Source organism: Herpailurus yagouaroundi, unplaced genomic scaffold, assembly GCF_014898765.1.
Source record: "Herpailurus yagouaroundi ecotype Mexico unplaced genomic scaffold, PumYag 166, whole genome shotgun sequence".
Classification (NCBI taxonomy): Eukaryota; Metazoa; Chordata; class Mammalia; order Carnivora; family Felidae; genus Herpailurus; species Herpailurus yagouaroundi.
This window is the reverse complement of record NW_024412407.1, coordinates 23,195,762-23,219,021: the sequence shown is the minus strand read 5'-3', so window position 1 is coordinate 23,219,021 and position 23,260 is coordinate 23,195,762. Positions and strand designations below refer to the sequence as shown.

General features: G+C 37.7%; 1 protein-coding gene across 13 annotated transcripts in view; it reads right to left on the bottom strand.

The window, feature by feature from the left end:
- Positions 1-1,070: 1,070 nt before the first annotated feature.
- Positions 1,071-23,260, bottom strand: part of LMNTD1 (lamin tail domain containing 1) — a 525,504-nt gene continuing 503,314 nt past the window's right edge. For 11 of the 13 annotated variants that reach the window (XM_040488613.1, XM_040488614.1, XM_040488612.1 and 8 more), the window contains one exon: positions 1,071-3,229. In XM_040488613.1, the coding sequence (XP_040344547.1) occupies positions 3,086-3,229 (144 nt within the window). In that variant the 3' untranslated portion in view covers positions 1,071-3,085. The remainder of the gene's footprint in view (positions 3,230-23,260) is intronic. The other 2 variants (XM_040488621.1, XR_005794517.1) reach the window with 2 other exon arrangements.

Here is a 23,260-nt window from a genome sequence, read left to right as displayed (position 1 = left end):
GGTGGCTTAGTTGGTTGAGTGACAGACTCTATTTCAGCTAAGGTAATGATCTCCCAGTGGTGAGATCGAGCCCCATGTCAGGCTCCATGCTAGGTGTGGAGCCTGCTTGAGATTCTCTCTCCCCCTCTCTCTGTCCTTCCCCTGCTCACACATGTGCATGCTCTCTCTCTCACTCTGAAAATAAACATTAAAAAAAGAGAATGCTTTGCAATAATGGAATGATCAATTCTGCACTGTGCAATATGGTAGCCATTGCCACATGGCAATGCTATTCAAAAGTTCTTGAGCCTAGCACTGTAGCCACTAAAAGTGGCTAGCACAACCAAGAAAATTTAAAGTATATTAATTTGAATTTCAAAAATTCCACAGAGCACCCTAGCCTACCATATTCTTTCTTTTTTTTAAGTTTATTTTTGAGAAAGAGAGAGAGAGAGAGAGAGAGCATGCACATGTGAGCAGGGGAGGGGCAGAGGGAGGAAGAGAGAGAAAGAGTCCCAAGTAGGTTCCACACTGTCAGCACAGACTGTCACACGGGGCTCGATCTCCCATGAGATCATGACCTGGGCTGAAATCAAGAGTCAGAAGCTTAACTGACTGAGCCACTCAGGCACCCCTACACTACCATATTCTAAAGAGATTTTTTTTTAATACTTTGGTTTTCTGAAATGCTCTGAGAAAAAAAAAAAAAAAGAGTACCATGATCAAATAAGTTAGGGATCATTCTAGAAGGCATACTTGGAGAAACACAAATACTATATGCTGCCATCTAGAAATCTATACATTGTTTTTCATTTGGCCTAGTGCTAAATTTAGTAGGTAAAATTGTCAGATAATTACTCTGTGAGTCCCCACACAACTTCTTAACTGGTTTGTGTTAATGACTTGCTGAACAACATAGCCAAGTCAGCGGCAATGGTGGGATTTATATCTAGGCCCTCATCTGACTCAAAAAGCTGAAGTATTTCTGGCACACCAGAAATAGTAATGGAGAAAATGGTATTGAAGTTCAGATTGCCTCATAAAATTTTGTCTAAGGTTGATGAAGGCAAGAATTCCTCAAAGGCATGTTGCATAGTATTTGGATTCCATGTTAGCAATGCAAAAACAGGAAATGTTTAGCATTCACAGAATATGGTCATAGTAGTCCTTTTTAGGGAATTAATATTAATATTAATGGCCCCTGTCTAGCCACAGCATAGCTTTTGAGGAGGTGTTTCTTTCTATTTAAATAGACAAAATCCCAGAACAGAGTAGTAGGTTAATGCCTTAGTCAAAGTCATTCAGAGCAAATATTCTCATGCAAATATAGTTATCACAAAAGGGTCTAAGTGTCTCTCAAAATCACATGCAGAATCAGCTACTGAAGGAAATGTAGGATGGTTAGAAAGCATGAGGGAAGGAGGCTTGGAGAGGCGCGAAAAGAGAACAATACGCAGAGAAAAAGAAATCTTGAGCCAGAGACTAGAAGCAGCAATTGGCTGGTTTGAATTAGAGAGGAGCGAGCAGTATACATTGTCTTCATTCTTTTTCTTCAGTGGAAGTTCCTTTGGGAAACTCTTTGCTGAGCCACGTTGGAGAAGTTTCATTCCTGTAACTGTAAGTGTTGTTTTAACTGGCTTACCCCAGTGGTTGAGAGCTGTGGTTTGAAGATTTTTCAAGCAAAGGAACTTTGTCTGGTTGATGAGTTCAAAATTCAGATACAATCTTGAAAGTGGTAACAAGCCACTTTTTTTGTCTGAAGCTATAATTCTTGAAGGTAATTGGGTTTAGAAGCAGAAGTATTTGGGAGATTGATTTCATCCTCAATAAAAGTACATTTTACTTTCTTTTAAGGTGCACAGTGGAAGTCGTGACCCAGAAATGCCCCTATAAGACATTACAGATGGCTATTTTCATGTGCTGTTTGGCACATGTTCAGGAAAACCACAGGGGAAAATTGGCTTGAGATGCTTGTGCTTTAAGGTATACGCTGCGATACTTTGTAAAGATTCATTTTCTTGCCAAATATAACATTCAGTTACCAACTGGAAGTGTAAAAGTTCATATTTTCATGAAAATCTTACCAATGAGTTTAACAGGCCTGCTTAATTAGGTTTCATTTTTTCCATTCTTCAGTGCCTACTTAATTTACCACTAGAGGGCATTGTTGACAGTGATATCAAGGGAAAGCAAAACAAAGAATTTTGCCTAAATGTATTCTGAGATCTTTTTTAAAATTTTCATTTCAGCCAGTAAATAATAACGTGCATTCAAAGGCTGCTTTATTTGCTGTTTTGCTATTATATTTCACACCCCAGATACTTAACTTCTAGACTTTTTTGGGGGGGTGCATTAATTTAATAAAAGATAAATCCTTGCACAGTTTTGTTCTGGATTTCTCACAAACTCTAAATTTAGAACCTACCTTTCCCCCCTGTAATGTTATACATTCTTGCACATCCTCATGTGGAATGTTATCGAGCACTTGGGGACTCATTATTTTTTATTTTCTAAATCATGAAACAACTCTATTTTCCAAATCAAACATTTTCTGATATTTGTCAGAGGATCTTGGAGTGGGAAGGGGCCCATTTATTATAATAGATAACATCTCTTTTATATACTGAGGGGCGGTCTAAATCTAAAAATGATAAGAGAAGTTCTTTCCATTTTGGGGACAGCTATATTATTTATTAGATGTTCTTCATGTGAAGAGAAAAGTTTGCCTCTTTGGAGTTTATTGTATTGGACAATATCCTTAACTTGCAAGTAATAGAAACCAAGTCAGGAATGCTTATGTAAAAAAAAGTGGATGGGGTAGGGGGAATTTATTGTCAAGAAACAGAGATGGCTCATGGGCTGTGGCTAACCTAAAATCTGGAAACTATAGACTTGTCAGGACACACTCATTGTCTTGTTCTGCTTCTCTGTCGTTACCTCACTCTGTTCTCTCTGTATTTCGGTACTCTCTGCTTCTTGAATTCTCATGGCAAAATATGCCATTTGAATGAGTAAAAATGACAAAAGATCTTTTGTTACCTAAGAGTAGGCCATCCCAGCATTCCATAAAGCCAACTACCTCTGAATGGTGTAATATGTGAAGTGATCAGCGGTTCCTGTGGTTGTGGGCTCCCTTCCACATTACTTTCATGGTGAAGTAGGTCTTCTGGTTGGATGCCTTGTTGTGTGGGTTTCCAGGCCTAGGGTTGAGGTGCTCCATAAACCCCTGATAGTGGTCCTGGCTGAAACTCTGCAGGGAGGAAAGGGAAACATATACCTGAAATAATGTATCTATTCCTGTGAAGGTGAATGGCTGGTCTTTTCAACATGGAAAAGATCCATGTAGCCAACTTGTTACTAAGTGGCTGGTTGATTTCTCCAAGGAATGATGCCATACTGGGGCTTCACTGTTGTTCTGTTGCTGACAAGTTAAATTTTCAAAGTCAGCAGTAGCTATTTGGCATTGGTAAGCAGGGTCCATGCTCTTGGGCTTCTGTTTCTGCCACCATGTCCACTCTGTTCATGTGTCCATCATACCTACTCTGGGTGACTGATGACAAGATTGGCTAGAAGATCAAGTGGCTAGTCATTTGTTTTCTTGGCTATTCAGGGCTTTTTCCATGGTAGATACTTTCTAGCCAGTACCCACATGTAATACACAAGTCTTGACACTTTATGCTATTATCTTTGTATGTCTATCCACAGACCTCCTTGTCTCTGATCTTCCAGTTTTTTCCTTCCAGTTTCCTAAGTAGATAATCAGGCTATTGGCCACTGCTGTGGCATCTCTATATAGTCTCACCTTGGGGCACTTCTCCTTCCACCCAAAGTGAATGACCAGCTGCTCACAGCTCTACCATTGGGAAGATTTCCCTCTCAGCTGTCTTACCACGTCTAGCACAGAGATGCTTAAGCTTTAGTTTGCTTTAGAAACATCTGGAAGCCTTTTTAAAACACTGCTGGGATCAACCTCGAGAGTTTCTGATTTGTAAATCTGGGATAGGAATCAAGACTTCATTTCTAACAAGTTTCTAGGTGATGTGGATATAACTGGTCTGGAGCTATACTCTGGAAATCACTGCTCTAGAGATTATATTAGAGTCTTTGAGGACTATTTTACCACTTAATGAACAATGTAAAAATCTCTAAAATTTCCCTTATTTTATAATGGCCTTTTTGGGGGGCTATTTTTATCTTGTATTTTACTTCTACCTATATTATAAACTCCACCTCATGTATTGTTTCTATCATTAAAATTTTTTTTTAATGTTTATTTATTCTTGAGAGAGAGAGAGAGAGAGAGAGAGAGAGCGCTAGGGAGAGGGGGCAGAGAAAGAGAGGGAGACACAGAATCCCAAGCAGGCTCCAGACTCTAAGCTGTCAGCACAGAGCCCAATGCGGGGCTCAAATTCATGAACTGAGAGATAATGACCCGAGCTGAAGCCAGACGCTTAACAGACTGAGCTATCCAGGAGCCCCTATCATTTTGTTGTTTTCAGTAGTCACTAGTCTTCTAAAAAGTTTTAAAAGAATTAGTCTTTTACCTTTATCCATATCTGGAGGTCTTTATTCTTTTTTAAAACAATTCCACACTTCTATTTGGAATAATTTACTTTCATGCTGAAGAACTTATTTTAGAATTTTTAAAAATAAGTTTATTTATTTAAGAGAGAGAGAAAGAGAGAGAGAGAGAGAGAGAGAACAAGCAGGGGAGGAGCAGGGGAGAGGGAGAGATAAAAATCCCAAGCAGGCTATGCACTGTCAGTTCAGAGACTGATGTGGGGCTCAAACTCACAAACCATGAGATCATGACCCGAGCTGAGGTCAGACGTTTAACTGACTGAGCCACCCAGGTGCCCCTAGAATTTTTTTTTATATTATAGGTATGCTGGTGAAAAATTCCCTCAGTTTTGGTCTGTTTGAAAATGTCTTTATTTCACCTTTACTTCTGAAACATATTTTTACTGGGTAAAGAATTCTAGGTTGGCAGTTTTCTTTTACTTTTCTTCCAGTGCTTTAAAGATATCATTTAATTGTCTTTTGGCCTCCATCATTCATATAATTTTTCCCTTGAAGATGTATCCTTTTACTTTGGCTACTTTAAAAACTTTCTTTTATTTTTAGTTTTTAACAGTTAAGTATAATGTTCTTAGAATTTTTCCTTTGTATTCATTTTATTTGGAATTCATTGAGCTTCTTGCATCTGTGGTGGTGTCCTTCATCAGCTTGGGAAAATTCATAGACATTATCTCTTCAAATATTTCTTTTCCCCATTCCTTCTCTCCTCTTCTTCTAGAACTCTAATCACACATATGGTAGACCATTTGACCATGTCTTTTCTTTTTTTAAAAAAATCTTTTCCTACTTGTGATTCAGTGTGAATAATTTATTTTGAGCTGCCTTTGAATTCACTGAATCATTCTATAGAATCATAATTTCCTATATGGTATAGTTCTAGAAAGTTCATTTGGCTCTTTTCAGAGATTTCATTTCTCTCCTTAAATTCTTCATATTTTTATCCATTTTGTCCATCTTTTCCTCTATTTTATTTACAATATTTATAATAGTTATCTTGATATGTCAGTTAATTTCAACTTCTGAAAATCTATAGATTTGCTTCTATTATTTTCTTTTAAAAATTTTTTTTAAAAATGTTTATTTTTGAGAGAGAGTGAGCTAGAGAGAGAATGTGCATGCATGAGCAAGTGGGGAAGGGGCAGAGAGAGAGGGGAACAGAATCCAAAGTAGGCTCCAGGCTCTGAGCTGTCAGCACAGAGCCTTACGTGGGGCTCTAACTCATTTACTAGCAGATCATGACCTGAGTGGAAGTCAGATGCTTAACCGACTGACCACCCAGGTGCCTCTGCTTCTGTTATTTTCTTGATTGCAAGTCACATTTTCTTGCTCCTTTGCATGTCTTTTTTTTATTTTGAATTTTAAAAATTTTATGCTGGACATTATATAAAAAGGTGTTAGATATTGACAGAAAGATATTTCTGTCCAGGTAGGGCACACTTTTTCCTCTATCAGGCAGCAAGGTTGAGGGGTTATTCACTTCACTTCCATCAGTAATTGAATTGGGAGGGGAATATTATAGTTTTAGGTTGCTTTAGTTCCCATCTGGTTTCAAATGTATTGAGAATGAGATCTGTTCTGTGTTCAGTACATGTGTTCCCTGTCTCTGACTTTGGGATTTAATCACTATGGGATGATGGAGATCTTTCTTTACCTTTTTCACCAGTGCCCTAGCTTCTCAAACTGCCCATCATTTATAAAAAACTTGGAGGTAAAGACCGATTGGTGGGGAGTACTGCTTATTCTTTTGAGGGGATCCTCTAGATGCTAAGATATCACTCAAACTCATGTGTCTATTTTAGATTCTCTTAGAATAACCTTTCCCTCAAAAGAATTCCTTTTCTTATGGTGAGCTCAATCACCTACCCATCTATCCCAAACTCAGCAAATGCTACCAGGGAGGAAATGATTCTTCCCTATCTGGAATTTAATTCCTTTAGACCTCTTTGCATCCATTTATGTATTTATTTATTTATTTATTTTTAGCTTTTCAATTTCCTGTACTTGGTATAGCAAAAATTATGCTTGGCTACAGCCTTTTACATTACAACCTAAAAGAAAACTCATCTAAATTATTTGTAATCCTTATGAAAACCAGGCAAATTAGATATTTTCATATTTATTTAAAGATTAAGATGAAGCTTAGAATGGACCAACTGCCTAACATTATCCTATTTAGAAGCAACAGAATTAGAATTTCAGTGCAGTTTGAACTTTCAATGCCAGAAGAACATGTGCCCACCTCCCTTCCCCAACCTGTCCCTCTTCTGTTTCCATTATTATGGCAGTACTTTAAGGTGACTCAGGAAAAAAAATGTTCTATGGTCAAATCAATCTAAGAAATGCAGTAGGCCATCTCCCTTGCTTTAAGAGTCATCATCTCCATCAGTATGTTAAAGGTCCTACAGTAAAAAACTGGTTTACACAATGTTTTCTACACTTATTTGACCTCAGGACTTCTCTCCACCTCAGCAAATAATATTTATTAATACTCCACAGAACTAGAGTTATGTGAAGTACATTCTGCACAAAATATACATTATTCTGACTCCCAGATTCTGCTGATTATGTAATCCTAAAAGGTCATTTATGCATTATTTTATAATAATTCACCAAAGCATTTGACAAAAGTCTACAGTGTTAAATTTTATTAATTTTATTAGTCCCTATAGAAGAAACACACATTTAACTGAATATTTAGAATAAATCTACTTTAAGTCATGCATTTTAAAAAAGAAAAATGGTAAATATGAGAGAAAAAAACAGCATAATAAAATATATTGTTTTATTTAGGATATAGTCTTACCTGAATTATGAAGTAAGTTGCTCCAACACCAGTAATGAGTCATTTTGTAGCATATAAAAATGCTCCTTTAGAAGTATTTTATATCAAAGAAGGGGCCAACATGGTGGAGAAGTAGGGGGATACGAACTTCCTGACTCTTTCAAACAAAGAAATGTTGAAGTCAAAGGACTTTGAACCCCAAGAGTCTGGGAGGAAAAGCGACTGAGTCCCTACCAGGGATACACTGGGACAACCTGACAGGCCATAGATACATGACTGTAAACTGTGAGAGATAAAATGAACGGAGGGGAGGGATCCCCTCCTGCAGAGAGACAAAGGGAAGAGAGAGAGGGAAGAGAAAGAGCAGCTGAGGAAGCATAGGACTGTATCTGGACAACAGAAAAACGTCAGACTGGGATGGAGAAAGAGCCAGCCTCTAACTGAGGGGCTTTCTCCGGATTAGGCCTGGCTGCCCTGTTCACTCACCTGGGGAGGAGGGGAGCCAGCCCCGGGCTCAGTGGCTAGGTCAGGGGCACAGTACACAGTAGGAGAAAGCCATCCCCTCCCTGGAGTGCTGCAGGACAGGACAAAGGCTGTCTGGGGACCACATATCAGGGCACTGTACTTCCCCAGTACTGGGGCACACAGAGCAGGAGTTTGAATACCAGCCACGTGTCAGGGAATGGGAGTTGGTGGAGCCAGATAAACTGCCTCGTTTGCACCACAGCACAGTGAGGACGGCTCATACAGAGTGGTTTGGGACACCAGGTCCGTGGAGGAGAGACTGGGGGGTCGCCATTTTTCTCCCTACCACCACCAAGGCGGGGCCTCAGGGATGGGTCCCTGAGGCCCACAGTGGAGGCAGGACCTGCCTACACCAAACCACTCCCCTCTGTGCCTAGTAACTGCTTATCTACTAGAGTGGGATAGTCGCTGAGGAACCAGATGGTCCCTCCTCCAGACCAGTGCTGCTTCATTGCCTGGTTTAATTCTCAGGCAATTCTTATTACATAGATATTCTTCCTTCTATTTCTCCTTCTTATCTCTTCCATCTTCAAGTCTGGTTACTCTGGTTGTTGGTTTGTTTAAGCAGACATATTTAATCCATTCTCTTGATATGTCTTCTACACTTCCTTCTTTACTTTCTCTCTGGATTAAGCCCTTTAGTCTCTGACTGGTCAATGTTTATTTTTAATTTTTCCCCACCCCTGTATTTCTCTCTTTGTATGTGCTCTTCCATTAGCACTGCCTCTACCCTGTTCTTTACTTGTAGATGATGTTTCTGGGTTTTTGCTTTTTTTTCTTTTCTTTTTCTTTCCTTCTTTCTTTTTTTTTTTTTTCTTTGTGTGTTTTCATGTTTTTGTTTTCTGTTTGTTTGTCTGTTTGTTTTCCTTTCCAGGGCTACTTCAAGGAACAACTCAAAGCACACTTGGTGGAGGGTCCAAAACATCACTACGAGTAGGGAAATAAAATAACCAAAGTCACAACAACAGAGAGCAAGTAACACTCCAAAAAACACCTCCTGAAGGACTAAGCCCTGGACAGTGTATGATCCCCCTTTAATATAGCAGTGCTCGCAGGTATAGAGCACATAACAAGCTTTTAAAACACATAAGGGACAGAAAAGTAGCCAAAATGATGAAATGGAAGAATTCTCCTCAAAAGAAATTCCAGGAAGATACGACAGCTAAAGAATTGATCAAAACAGATATAATCAATATAACTGAACAAGAATTTAGAATAATAGTTATAAGATTAATGGCTGGGCTTGAAAAAAGCATCGGAGACAGGAGAGAATCTGTTGCTGCAGAGATCAAGGAACTAAAAAATAGTAATGATTAATTTAAAAACGCTATAAATTAGGTGCAAAATAAAATAGAGGCAGTCACAGTGTGTATTGAAGAGGCAGAGGGGAGAATAGGTGAAATAGAAGATAAAATTCTGGAAAAAGAGGAAGCTGAGAAAAAGAGATAAAAAATTCTGGATCAGGAGGGGAGAATTAGAGAATTAAGTGATTAGTGAAATGGAACAATATCCGTATCATAGGCATTTCAGAAGAAGAAGAGAGAGAAAGGGGCCAAAGGTGTACTTGAACAAATCATCGCTGAGAACTTCCCCAATATGGGGAAGGAAACAGACATTGAAATCCAGGAGGCACAGAGAGCTCCCTTCAGATGTAACATGAATCAATCTTCTGCATGACATATCATAGTGAAACTGGCAAAATACAAGGATAAAGAGAGAATTCTGAAAGCATCTGGGGATAAGCAGGCCTTAACATACAAAGGTAGACACATAAGGGTAGTAGCAGACCTATCTACTGAAACTTAGCAGGCCAGAAAGGAATGGCGGGAAATCGTCAATGTGATGAACAGAAAAAATATGCAGCCAAGAATCTTTTATCCAGCAAGCCTGTTACTCAGAATAGAAGGAGAGATAAAGGTTTTCCCAAACAAACAAAAACTGAAGGAATTCATCACCACTAAACCAGCCCTACAAGAGATCCTAAGGAGGACTCTGTGAGTGGAATGTTACAAGGACCACAAAGTACCAGAGACATCACTACAAGCATGAAACCTACAGATAACCCAATGACTCTAAACCCATATCTTTCAATAATAACACTGAATGTAAATGGACTAAATGCTCCAACCAAAAGACATAGAGTATAAGAATGGATAAAAAACAAGACCCATCTACTTTCGGTCTACAAGAGACCCATTTTAGACCTGAGGACACCTTCAGATTAAAAGTGAGGTGATGGAAAACCATCTATCATGCTACTGGAAGTCAAAAGAAAGCTGGAGTAGCCATACTTATATCAGACAAACTAGATTTTAAACTAAAGGTTGTAACAAGAGATGAAGAATGACATTATATAATAATTATGGTGTCTATCCATTAGGAAGAGCTAACAATTATGAATGTCTATGCACCAAATTCAGAAGCACCCAAATATATAGAACAGTCACAAACATAAGCAATCTTATTGATAAGAATGTGGTAACTGCAGGGGACTTTAATACTCCACTTACAACAATGGACAGATCATCTAGACAGAAAATCAATAAAGAAACAATGGTTCTGAATGATACACTGGACTGGATGGACTTGACAGATATATTTAGAACTTTTCATCCTAAAGCAGAATATACTTTCTTCTCGAGTGCACATGGAACATTCTCCAAGGTAGATCACATACTGGGTCACAAAACAGCCCTCAATGAATATAAAAGAATTGAGATATTACCATGCACACTTTCAGATCACAATGCTATGAAACTTGAAATCAACCACAGGAAAAGTTTGGAAAACCTCCAAAAGCATGGAGGTTAAAGAACATCCTACTAAAGAACAAATAGGTCAACCGGGCAATTAAAGAACAAATTAAAAGATATATGAAAACAAGTGAAAATGAAAACACAACAATCCAAATCTTTTGGGATGCAGCAAAGGCAGTCCTAAGAGGAAAATACATTGTAATCCAGGTCTATCTCAAGAAACAAGAAAAATCCCAAATACAAAACTGAACAGCACACCTAAATGAACTGGAAGCAGAACAGCAAAGACAGCCCAAACCCAGCAGAAGAAGAGAAATAATAAAGATCAGAGCAGAAATAAACAATATAGACTCCAAAAAAATAGTAGAACAGATTAATGAAATGAAGAGTTAGTTTTTTGAAAAAATAAACAAAATTGATAAACCTCTAGCCAGGCTTCTCAAAAAGAAAAGGGAGATGACCCAAATAGATAAAATCATGAATTAAAATGGAACTATTACCACCAATCCCTCAGAAATACAAGCAATTATCAGGGAATACTATGAAAAATGATATGCCAACAAACTGAACAACCTGGAAAAATGGGCAAATTCCTAAACATCCACACACTACCAAAACTCAAACAGGAAGAAATAGAAAATTTGAACAGACCATAACTAGTGAAGAAATTGAATCAGTTATCAAAAATCTCCCAACAAATAAGAGTCCAGGACCAGATGGCTTCCCTGAGAAATTCTAACAGACATTTAAAGCAGAGTTAATACCTATCCTTCTCAACCTGTTCCAAAAGATAGAAATGGAAGGAAACCTTCCAAACTCATTCTATGAAGCCAGCATTACTTTGATTCACAAGCCAGACAGAGGCCCAACAAAAAAGGAGAACTACAGGCCAATATCCCTGAAGAACATGGATGCAAAATTTCTCAACAAAATACTAGAAAGTCGAATTCAACAGCATATGCAAAGAATTACTCACCATGATCAGGTGGACTGAAGGGCTGGTTCAATATTTGAGAATCAATCAGTATGGTACATCACATTAATAAAAGGAAGGATAAGAATCATATGATCCTGTCAATCGATGCAGAAAAAGCATTTGACAAAATACAGCATCCTTTCTTAATAAAAACCCTCAAGAAAGTTGGGATAGAAGGAACATACTTAAATATCATAAAAGCCATATATGAAAAGCCCACAGCTAATATCATCCTCAATGGGGAAAAACTGAGAGCTTTCCCCCTGAGATCAAGAACACAACAGGGATGTCCACTCTCACCGCTGTTGTTTAACATAGTGTTGAGAGTCCTAGCATCAGCAATCAAACAACAAAGAAAAAAAAGGCATCAAAATTGGCAAAGAAGTCAAACTTTCACTTTTTGCAGATGACATGATACTCTACATGGAAACCCAAAAGACTCCACCAAAAGTCTGCTAGAACTGATACATGAATTCAGCAAAATTGCAGGGTACAAAATGAATGTAGAGAAATTGGTTGCATGTTTATACACAAATAATGAGGCAACAGAAAGAGAAATAAAGAAACTGATCTTATTTACAATTTCACCAAGGACCATAAAATACCTAGGAATCAATCTACCTAAAGATGTAAAAGATTTGTATGCTGAAAACTATAGAAAGCTTATGAAGGAAATTGAAGAAGACACAAAGCAATGGAAAAACATCCCATGCTCATGGATTGGAAGAATAAATATTGTTAAAATGTCAATACTACCGAAAGTAATCTACACATTCAGTGTAATCCCAATCAAAATTGCATCAACGATTCTTCTCAAAGCTAGAACAAACACTCCTAAAACTTATATGGAACGACAAAAGACCCTGAATAGCCAAAGTAATACTGAAGAAGAAAACCAAAGTGGGAGGCATCACAATCTCAGACTTTAGCCTCTACTACAAAGCGGTAATCATCAAGACAGTATGGTATTGGCACAAAAACACAGACACATAGACCAATGGGATAGAATAGAGAACCCAGAATTGGACCTAAAAATGTATGGCCACCTAATCTTTGACAAAGCAGTAAAGAATATCCGATGGAAAAAAGACAGTCTCTTTAACAAATGGTGCTGAGAGAACTGGACAGCAAAATGCAGAAGAATGAAACTAGACCAATTTCCTACACCCTTCACAAAAATAAACTCAAATTGGATGAAGGACCTGAATGTGAGACAAGAAACCATCAAAAGCCTAGAGGAAAAAGCAGGCAACAACCTCAGCCTCAACAATTTCTTACTTGACATATCTCCAAAGGCAAGGAAATTAAAAGCAAAAATGAACTATTGAAACCTCATCAATATAAAAAAGCTTCTGCACTGCAAAGGAAACAATCGACAAAACTAAAAGGCAACCGACGGAATGGGAAAAGATATTTGCAAATGACATATTGGATAAAGAGCTAGTATCCAAAATCTATAAAGAACTCACCAAACTCCACACCCAAAAAACAAATAATCCAGTGGAGAAATGGGCAGAAGACATGAATAAACAGTTTTCCAAAGAAGACATCCAGATGGCCAACAGACACATGGAACAATGGCCAACGTCCCTCATCATCACAGAAATACAAACCAAAGCCACACTGAGATACCACCTCACGTTGGTCAGAGTGGCTAAAATGAACAAATCAGGAGACTATAGATGCTGGCGAGGATGTGGACAAATGGGAACCCTCTTGCACTGTTGGTGGGAATGCAAACTGGTGCAACCCCTCTGGAAAACAGTATGGAAATTCCTCAAAAAGTTAAAAATAGAATTACCCCATGACCCAGCAATAGTACTGCTAGGAATTTACCCAAGGGATACAGGAGTGCTGATGCATGGGGGCACATGCACCCCAATGTTTATAGCAGCACTTTCAACAATAACCAAATTATGGAAAGAGCCTAAATGTCCATCAACTGATGAATGGACAAAGAAGATGTGGTTTATATATACAATGGAATAGTACTTGGCAATGAGAAAGAATGAAATCCCGCCATTTGCAGCAACATGGATGGAACTGAAAGGTATTACGCTAAATGAAATAAGTCAGTCAGAGAAAGACAGATATCACACGTTTTCACTCATATGTGGATCTTGAGAAACTTAACAGAAGACCATGGGGGAAGGGAAGGGAGAAAAAAATAGTTACAGAGAGTGAGGGAGGCAAACCATAAGAGACTCTTAAATACAAAGAACAATCTGAGGGTTGATAGGGGGTGGGGGAGAGGGGAAAGTGGGTGATGGGCATTGAGGAGGGCACTTGTTGGGATGAGCACTGGGTATTGTATGGAAGCCAATTTGACAATAAATTATATTAAAAAAGAATTGTTTTATATTAAAAGAACAAGGAAGTTCAGCAACTGAGAAACATATAGCTGTCTAGACAGAAGTCATAAAAACAGAAGTATTTTCTCCATAGGGTAGATTTATGGGATATCACTCTCTTGTCTTATAACATTTTTATATGGATTTAACTGTAAAGGTTAAAGTAAAACCTATAAAACATACATGTTGCAGGAAATGTGTTAGAGTGTGTTAATCTGGTTAAGACTCATGATACAAAATTTCTTACAAACTGAAAATCAAAATGGCCTCTATTGGATCTTCTGGAATATCTACCAATTCAAGAGTAAATGAATGTCCATCTTTTTTTTTTTTTTTTTTAGACACGGGAGAGGGGTGTGTGTGGTTTGAAAGCATCATGACCATGATCTGCTGAGTGGGAAATTCAGGGCGTTAGACTCAGACATACCAGGCAGTCTCTATGTCTCAGGACAGGAGGGTATGCTCCTGATTCTGAATACCACATGTTTACTGAGAAACATGTGACTACTTACTTGACCAAAAAATCATACATTTATCTCCCAATATTGCTCAAATAAATGATGAATAGTGGTTCCCTTTATGGGAATACAAAAACAACATTTACCTTAGAAAAATATGGTGACCTCTCATATACTCATAATCCCAGCTTAATTATCAACTCTTGGCCAATCTTGTTTATCTATACCTCTTCCCACTTCCTGTCACTCCCAGTCCTTCCTCCCCCAACTGGATTATTTTAAGGCAAATCCTAGATATTTCATTCCAGAATAATTCTCTAAGGATTTTTTATTTGTTTCCTGCATGTTTCTTTTTGTCTTAATAAATATTTAATTTTGGAAGCATTTTGGTTTACAGAAAATTTGCAAATTTAGTGCAGAAAGTTTCCATATACTCTATACTCAGTTTTTTCTATTAGTAACATTTTATATTCATATGAAATTTGAATTTTAATACTGATACATTTTTATTAATTAGAGTCCATGGTTTATTCAGATTTCCTAGTTTTTGCCTTATGTATATTTTTTGTTCTAGGATCCTATACAGAGCATTAAATTTAGCTACCATGTCTCCTTACTTACCATGTCTCCTTACAGTCTCCTCGTGACTGTGACAGTTTCTCAAACACTCTCCGGTTTTTGAAAAGCTTGACAGTTTTGAGAAATATTGGTCAGGTGTTTTGCAGAATATTTCTTTTAAAAAATGTTTATTTATTTATTTTGAAAAAGTGAGAGGGAGGGGCAGAGACAGAGGGAGAGAGAATATTTCTTTTTCTTAAAAAAATGTTTACTTATTTATTTTGAAAGAGAAAGAGGGAGGGGAAGAGACAGAGGGAGAGAGAGAATCCCAAGCAGGGTCTGAAAGCCCCACGTGGGGCTCAATCTCAAGACCCTGAGATCATGACCTGAGTCAAAATCAAGAGTTGGATGCTCAACTGACTGAGTGACCCAGGCGCCCCTAGAATATTTCTTAATTTCTTAATTGATTTCTTAATTTCTGGTGTTTTTTCAAAATTAGGCTGGGACTATGGGATTTGGAGGGGGAGGCTACAGAGGTAAAGTGCCATTCTTATCATATGAATGGATCAATGGTATGTACTATCAACATATCATTGCTCTTAACCTTCATCACCTGACTGAGGTAGTGTTGTCAGGTTTCTTTGCCGTGAAGTCACTCCTTTCCCCAGTTTTCATACTCTTTGAAAAGAGTACGTTGTATGCAACCCACATTTAATGAGTGGGGAATTATGCTCCACCTTCTTGAAGTGAAATATCTACATAAGTTATTTGAAATTCTCCTCTGAGGAGATTTGTCTATTCTTTAATATTTATTTATTCAATCTTTTATTTATATCAGTATGTAATCATAGATATTTATATCTTGAGTTATAATCCAATACTAACTTTTTTATTTTGTTGGTCAAATTATTCCAGCTTCAGCCATTGAGAGTTCTTTCAGTTGACTTCTGTGTCCCTTTGGCATATTGCCATCATAGTAGGGCTTTTTGTTCATTTGTTTACATACTTCCTTACTATGCTTCAGTCTTCTCTTATATATTTCCTGCCCCAGTCTTAGAATCATCACTTTTGGATTTATTTATTTATTTATTTTTGGAGAATGGTACTAGAAATTTAGATCTAGGCTCAAGATGTGTTTATTACTACTGGAGTATCACTGTTTCAGGGTTCTCTCAGCTGACAGAACAACAAAATGTATTATCTGTAAGTATTTCTGTAGTAACTAGTTGTATATTAAGCTAAAATCAATTCATACTGATGTCTCAAACTCAAATTCATTACCACATAGATCATTCTTATCTTTTCCCCTTTGTAGCCTCTCCTCCAACAGTGAGAATCCTGTCTCCCACCATCTGCCACCCATTTTATGTTACTGATTTAATTGCAGTATATTCATATGGTGGTTTCCAAATTGTTAACCCAACTTCCATGGGAAATAACTTCATCAATTAAAACATAGTTCTCATGGGCAATTTCTTTTGTTTTTAGTTTTACATACTCCACTCATTTACAAAGTTATTTAGGTCAGCACCTCATTCTTCCACCCATCTAAAGAATTTCTAAAATCAAAAATAGGACAAAAACTATAATAAAATAAAGCAACCCATAAAACCATTCTTACCCCTTAAAATTAATAATTCCCAAATACCATCATATATTTAAGCAGAATTCACATTGTCTTCTATTATCCAATAAATGTTTTATTTTACTGCTGCTTTATTTGAGTCACAATATAAACAGGTCTCACCCATTGGGTCTGACTGATGTACCTCTTAAGATTCTTTTGATCTACAGGTTTTGTGCCCTCATTTTTATGTTGTCATTTATTTTTTGAAAAAAAGTATTTGTTCTATAGAATTTTCCATATTTTGATTTTGCTAATATTTAATATCATCCTTTCTCTGTATTTTCTATAATCCAATATTCCTGTTATTTGTATTTCTTGTAGTCTTTTATTTATATCCAGAAGTCTGAGCAGATTTAATGTAAGAAGGATGCTAATATTTCACACACAGTGTTGAGTATGTAGGCCATTCCATCAAGAACCACATACTATCTACATATCTCTCTTTGTGTGATGCTAAGACTGATCAATGTGTTAAGATATTGTCACCTTAACTATCTATTATAAAGTTCACCATTAGCCTTTTACCTAATCTTTTTAGCAACAGTTGATATTTATTGCTCAGATTCATTTTTCAACAGGGCTCAGAAAATAGTGATATTCTAATTGTGTCATTTTAATGCATTTGGTAGTTGTAAAGAACTTTATTCAACCATTGGTTTCCAGGAAACACAGTTTATACAGGAATGCCTGATTCTTTCTCTTTAATTTTTTGTTTTCAGCATAATAAATTGACCCTCTAGCAACCCTTCAAGATTCATGATTCATGATTTTTCACAAAATTTTATGTTTCAATCTATTGTTATTAATTATCAAAATTAATTTTGATCCTCAAATTTCCTCTTTTTTTTAAATGATTTTTTTTTCAACGTTTATTTATATTTGGGACAGAGAGAGACAGAGCATGAACGGGGGAGGGGCAGAGAGAGAGGGAGACACAGAATCGGAAACAGGCTCCAGGCTCTGAGCCATCAGCCCAGAGCCTGACGCAGGGCTCGAACTCACGGACCGTGAGATCGTGACCTGGCTGAAGTCGGACGCTTAACCGACTGCGCCACCCAGGCGCCCCTCAAATTTCCTCTTTATTGACCCATGGAAGACTCTCAAATTGGCTGTGTCCTTTTTACTTGAATCTGATGTTGACAGTTTCTTTGCTTTGATATCAAGCACATCTTATACATTTCCTGTCTCAGATCTGGAATAAGTCATTTTTCAATGATCCCTGGTTCCTTTTAATAGGAAATAGTACTTAGAGATATGGGTTCAAGGATGATATACTGCTTCTAGGTTGATCATTATTTATAGGCCTTTTTCAATGGGCATAGCTAGGAGATGTATACTCTCCAAAGAAAAAATACATCATGAGTTCATATTGATGTTTCTGATTTGAATTTAGCATCACATGGTTTTTACTCAGCTTCCTTTATTTTATAATTGCATTTATTATGCCAAAGACCTTGATTCCAAGTGAAAATAATGTAATTTATTATTTTAAAGGAGACAGACACAAAAGAAAATATACTTTGTGATTTCATTTACACCAAGTTCAAAGAACAGGGAACATTAGTGTATAGTATTCAGAAATTAATGCTTAGGAGGGAAGACTATAGAGAAAAGCAAAGAAGTGATTACCAAAGAGTCAGGATGGTAGCTAATTTTAGAAGAAGAGAGGGAGTTGCAGTTGGGGGAAGCACTTGAGTTTTTGGCTTCAGGCAATGTTTTCTTCTTGTCTTGGGTAGTGATTACAGGGGTGTCCATTTTAAAACAGTTCTTAAATTGACCATATGTGCTTTATGATTTTTTTTCTCTCTGTTATATTTATCTCCCCCCACCTTCTCTGTAAAGTGACAACACAGCAGCACCTGGGTGGCTCCATTAGTTAAGGGTCTGACTCTTGATTTCAGCTTAGGTCATGATCTCAGGGTTGTGGGATTGAGCCCTGCATGGGACTCCATGCTGACAGCATAAAGCCTGCTTAGGATTCTCTCTCTCCCTCTCTCTCTGCACCTCTCCCCCACATGTGTTCTCTCTTTCTCAAAATAAACAAACAAAAAATAGTGACAGCACAAAACAAAAAATTAAAAATGGACAGATTGACAAAATCATGGTCCTGATTTGTTATGAGAATACACAGTTATATGTAATCTGTGTCTGACTCTGAGAGGGAAAACTGCCATGAGCCCACAGCAGAATTGAATTGAAAGGTGGTAACAGTAATCATTGAAGAGAAAGTACCTAATGAAGCCTAAGAATCATAATCCATTCATTTATTAATTCATCAATAAACTTTCATTGAGTTCTTCCTATGTGGTGGGCACTGGTGTAGGCACAAGGAGTATTTAGATGAATAAAATAGGGTGTTTGTTCTGAGAAGGGGCTGGGGCTGGTAATACTCATCTAAATAAATCAGCACAATAAGATGTGGATTCTATGACAAAGGTCTTTATAGCACAAAGTCAGGGAAATGGGTAATGATTCAGGTAAAGATAACAATCACTCTATCTTTTTTTTAATGTTTACTTATTTTGAGACAGGGAGGAGTGGGTGTGCACATGGTGGGGAGGGGCAGAGAGAGGGAGAGAGAATCCCAATCATGCTCCTCACATTCAGTGTAGAGCCCAGTGCGGGGCTCAATCTTGCAGTTGTTTTTTTTTTTTTTAACCAGAAGGAAGTATTATACAGGAAATTAAGAATCTATAAAAACCTTTGTAATTTAAAGGACTCAAGATGTTTTCATAGAAGGACTATTGATATTCAAAATCTGTTTCCCACTAATCCTTGAACCTTAAAAGAAAGCGTTAGAGAGGGAGGAGCCAAGATGGTGAAAGAGCATGGAAGTTTTTTTGTGTCTTGCATCCATGAAATACAGCCAGATCAACACTAAATCATCCTGAACACCTAGAAAACTGATTTGAGGATTAACACAACAATCTGCACAACCTGAACCACAGAACTCACAGAACTCCTCGCGTGGAGAGGTGAACTGGGGGAGAGAGAAGACGCAAAGGGCAAGGAGCTATTTTTGCTTGCAGAGAGAGGACAGAGACAGGGGGAGAGTATGGGAAAAGCACCCTTCCACCCCCGCAAAGCAGCTGGAGAGAAAGTGGAAGAGTGGAAACAGCTTCAGGGACTGAACTAAAAAAGGAGAAAGGAGAAAGGAGAGGGTTTAAGTTCCATAAGACTCTATAAACAGGGGGAGCGTAGAGCCTGAAACTGCACAGCTCAATACCTGGTGGTGCTCTGGTGGGAAGGGCAAATCCTCAGAAGCAGAGTGAGGTCCAGAGGGTCCTTGGGCCACACGGGGAGAGGTGGTTCCCCTGCTGGGAAGACATTTGGTAGAGGCTGTGCGGCCACCCCATAGGCAAAGGTCCCAGCAAACTCCAGAGAATGGCCACATTTGCTGGTGCTGGAACAACATCATTAAGGGTGAAGCCTGGTGCCAGATGTATGTTGTGATTTTCCATAATCCCTGAAATGCTACTGCTACACGATCGAATGAACTTTTTCTGGGGTGGGCTGGCACCAAGCCACAGTCTCTGGCATTGGCAGCAGCACAGTCCTGCGAATGTTCCTGGGTGCGGCTGTCACCCAGCCTATTACTTGGGCCGTAGAAGATCTGAGTAGGTAAAAGCCACAGTCCCTCAGAAGTGAGGGGTTGGGAAACATAGCCACATCTGAGATAAAACTCAGGAGGGAGGTGCCATGTGGCAACCTGATGGCTTGGTCACGGCCAGTGTAAAAGCAGGGAATGGATGGAAGCCAGAAACAAAGGACGGGTGTGCCATTGCTGGTTGGGGAGGACAGAGTTCCAATACTAGAGACTGGGTAGCTGCGTGATGCCATTTTTACCCCTCCCGCACATGTGTATACACACCTACAAGCACCACAACAATCCACCCCAGTAAGCTAGGAAACGCCATCTTGGGGAGAACAGAGTCATTGCACTAAACCTCTCCCAACTGGGCCAACCTCACTCTTCAGGAACACCACAAGTCTCTCTGCCTGCTTTGTTTATGGACTATAAATTGCTTCATAGTTTGATTTTTGGGGGAAATGGTGTAATTTCAATCATATTTTAGTCTGTTCGCTGGTCCATCGATTCAATTTTCTTTTTTTTCTTTTTCTTGAATACAGAAAGAGAAAAAATTTATTTTTATTTTTACTTTTTACTAAAAATATTTTTAATTTTTTCTATTATATTTTTTTACCTTTTTGTAAATTTTTAAAATTCTATTTTACTTCTATCATTTCATTTTATTGTAGTTCAGTGTATTCATTTCAAATTTTCAAACATTTTACTTTTTTTTCTCTTTCCCCTCCCTTTTTTCTCTAATCTCTCAAGCTCCTTTCAACAACCAGACCAAAACACACCTAGGATCTAGCATCATTTATTCAATTTGTGTGTGTGTGTGTGTGTGTGTGTGTGTGTGTGTGTGTGTGTGTATTGTTGTTTTTAATTTTTTAATTTTAATTTTTTTAACCTTATTAATTCCTTTTCTTCCTTCAAGATGACAAAATAAAGGAATTCACCCCAAAAGAAAGAGCAGGAATAAACAATGGCCAGGAACTTAATTAACATAGATACAAGCAAGATGTCTGAACCAGAATTTAGAATCACGATGATAAGAATACTAGCTTGGGTTAAAAATAGATTAGAAGCCCTTTCTGCTGAGATAAAAGAAGTAAAAGCTAGTCAGGATGAAATAAAAAAATGTTATAATTGAGCTGCAATCTCGGATGGCTGCCACGGTAGCAAAGATGGATGAGGCAGAACAGAGCATCAGCTATATAGAGGACAAACTTATGGAGAAAAATGAAGCTGAAAAAAAGAGGGAGACTAAGGCGAAAGAGCACAATTCAAGAATTAGGAATTCAGTGACTCATTAAAAAAGAACAACATCAGAATCATAAGGGTCCCAGAAGAGGAAGAGAGAGAAAAAGGGGTAGAGGAGTTATATGAGCAAATCGTAGAGGAAAACTTTCCTAACCTGGGGAAAGACACAGACATCAAAATCCAGGAAGCACAGAGGACTCCCATTAGATTCAACAAAAACTGACCATCAACAAGATATTTCATAGTCAAATTCCTAAAATACTCAGGCAAGGAAAGAATCACGAAAGCAAAAAGGGAAAAAAAGTCCTTAACCTACAAGGGAAGACAGATCAGGTTCACAGCAGACCTATTCACAGAAACTTAGCAGGCCAGAAAGGAGTGGCAGGGTATATTCAATGTGCTGAATTGGAAAAATATGCAGCCAAGAATTCTTTATCCAGCAAACCTGTCATTGAAAATAGAAGGAGAGAATAAAAGTTTCCGAGACAAACAGAAATTAAACAAGTTCATGACTACCAAACCAGACCTGCAAGAAATTTTAAGGGAGACTCTCTGAGGGTAGAAGAGACCAAAAAAAAGAAAAAAAAAAAAAGAGCAAAAGCAACAAAGACTTGAAAGGACCAGAGACTTCAAGTATACAAGAAACATAATGGCAATAAATTCCTATCTTTCAGTACTCACTCTAAATGTCAATGGATTCAATGCTCCAATCAAAAGACATAGGGTAACAGAATGGATACGAAAACAAGATCCATCTATATGCTGTTTACATGAGACCCACTTTAGAGCTAAAGGCACCTTCAGATTGAAAGTAAGGGGGTGGAGAATCATCTGCCATGCTAATGGTCAACAAAAGGAAGCTGGAGTAACCATACTTATATCAGGCAATCTAGATTTTGAAATAAAGACTGTAATAAGTTTACAGGGGTGTACCCACCAAGAAGACCTAACAATTGTTAAGCATTTATGCTCCAAATGTGAGAGAACACAAATATATAAATAAATTAATCACAAACATAAAGAAACTCATTGATAATAATACCATAATAGTAGGGGAATTCAAAACCCCACTTACAGCAATGGCCAGATCATCTAAACAGAACATCAACAAGGAAACAATGGCTTTGAATGATACACTGGACCAGATGGACTTAACAGATATATTCAGAACATTTCATCCTAAAGCAGCAGAATATATATTCTTCTCCAGTGCACATGGAACATTGTCCAGAATAGATCACATACTGGGACACAAATCAGCCCTCAACAAGTACAAAAAGATCGAGATCATACTGTGCATATCTTCAGACCACAATGCTAGGAAATTTGAAATCAACCACAAGAAAAAATTTGGAAAGATAACAAATACTTGGAGACTAAAGAACATCCTATTAAAGAATGAATTGGCTAACCAAGAAGTCAAAGAGGAGATTACAAAGTAGATGGGAGCCAATGAAAATGGTAACACCACAGGCCAAAACCTCTGGGATGCAGCAAAAGCAGTCATAAGAGGAAAGTATATAGCAATCCAGGCCTTCCTAAAGAAGGAAGAAAGATCTCAGATACACAACCTAACCTTACACCTTAAAGAACTGGAAAAAGAACAGCAAATAAAACCCAAAGCCAGCAGAAGACAGGAAATAATAAAAATCAGAGCAGAAATCAATGCTATTGGAACAAACAAACAAACCAAAAAACAAAAAACAAACAAACAAAACCAGTAGAATAGATAAATGAAACCAAAAGCTGGTTCTTTGAAAGAATTAACAAAATTGATAAACCACTAGCCAGTTTGGTCAAAAAAAAAAAAAAAAAAAAAAAAAAAAAAAAAAAAAAAAA